The 1,512-nt window shown below is 39.9% G+C and overlaps 1 protein-coding gene across 1 annotated transcript in view; it reads right to left on the bottom strand.

Annotated features, from left to right (window-relative positions):
• LOC104777214 (stearoyl-[acyl-carrier-protein] 9-desaturase 5, chloroplastic) overlaps nt 50-1,512 on the bottom strand; it is a 3,729-nt gene continuing 2,266 nt past the window's right edge. The window contains exons 3-5 of the mRNA XM_010501460.2: nt 1,273-1,396; nt 530-970; nt 50-356 (exon numbers count right to left, since the gene is read on the bottom strand). Coding sequence (XP_010499762.1) covers nt 234-356; nt 530-970; nt 1,273-1,396 — 688 coding nt within the window. The 3' untranslated portion in view covers nt 50-233. The remainder of the gene's footprint in view (nt 357-529; nt 971-1,272; nt 1,397-1,512) is intronic.

Raw genomic sequence — 1,512 nt, 5'->3', positions numbered from 1 at the left:
ACATTATCACTAAGAGAACACTCAAACATTTTTCTCTGGTCTTGACTGATTCAAACAAGAAACATTACCTAACCACATAACTTTTATCTACAATGTTCCGTATAAAACAAAACATATTCAAATGAACTTTCGTGGTCTTAAAACTGGTCCTTCATTGGTGAGAATGAGATGGTTGGTGAAGACCTTTATGGCTTACTTGGGATAATTCGAAAGAGAATTGTGTACTAAACTTCTTAAGCCCTGATATTTCTACCAAAAATCCAGCTGAATGGTATGTTTTTGGCTGCTTCTTTGGCTCTTCCTTGAGCTCTCTCTTCAATTTTGCGGATTCTTGTAGGTAGTCCGCAGACAAAGTCCTGTCAAAGGCAATGATCAAGTCAGAATTCAAAGTTCAGGTCCTGATCAGATCTTCAAATACACAAAACATACTAAACAGTATATCTAATATAGTTTCCATGACTAAAAACTACTACAAGAACATGCTAAGTATTCATAAACTAGGAGGTTTCATCACATGGAGGTAATTTACCTGGGCCCTGTGTCCTTCACTGGAAAGGCCTGACAAAGTCTCCACATTCCACCGTTCAACAAGAAACTCTAGAATATCAGCATAGTCCTTGGCTGTGTAGATACCAAGCCTCTGGGCAACGGTTGAGAAGTGCTCAAACAGGTTATCATCTTGGCCATCATACATTAAATGTGCAGGCATTGAGATCTTTTTCTTCATCATATCAGCCAGACCCAAGATCGTGCCATCAGGGTCAATTTCAAAGAGCTTCTCTACAATCTTGGTGTAAGCAGTCTCATGACGCTTCTCATCAGCGGCAATGGTCCCGCATATCTGTGCAAGTTTCAGATCTCCACGATCTTTCGCTAGCCTGGCAGTGTTTCCATGAGAGATGAAGGTCGCTCTTTCTTGAAAGGATGTGTAGATGAAACCCAAGTACGGGTTGTTTTCAGTTTTTGGATCCTAAGAACATAACACAAATCGATTAATCATACATTGAATATTAGTAAAACAAAGCTATACACAATGAAAAACCGTAAAAGTATTTAAAGTGGCAGCTAAGTAGGATCACTTCAATCGTGCGAAGATGATGATTTGCGAATAGTCATTGTGACGTCAATTCAAGCCCAATTAAGAAATGACAAGATAAGTTCCAAAAAGGTAAAGACTGATAAACGGTTCCAACTTATTACTCTTTCTGTTCCCCTACCTATTGTATCTTAACAGTCAAATCAAATAAGCAGGCAACGATTAGCAGAGCTTACCATTCCAGAACCAATCAGGTACTGAATTGTCTTTTCAACCTGCCTCATGTCTACTCGACCAGAAAGATAAAGATACTTGTTAAGAAGATCCCCATGTCTATTCTCCTCAGCAGTCCAAGCCCTGGTCCATATAGCCCAAGGAGTAGGACTTGCTCCTGTCTCATCCCTAACTCCATCCAAGGTGTTCAACATGGTCTGGTAAGTAGGAAGTGCTTCTTCAGTGATCATATCCCCAACAAG

Source organism: Camelina sativa, chromosome 1 (assembly GCF_000633955.1).
Source record: "Camelina sativa cultivar DH55 chromosome 1, Cs, whole genome shotgun sequence".
NCBI classification, from domain to species: domain Eukaryota; kingdom Viridiplantae; phylum Streptophyta; class Magnoliopsida; order Brassicales; family Brassicaceae; genus Camelina; species Camelina sativa.
The sequence above is the reverse complement of the archived record's forward strand: the minus strand, read 5'-3'. Positions and strand labels throughout refer to the sequence as shown.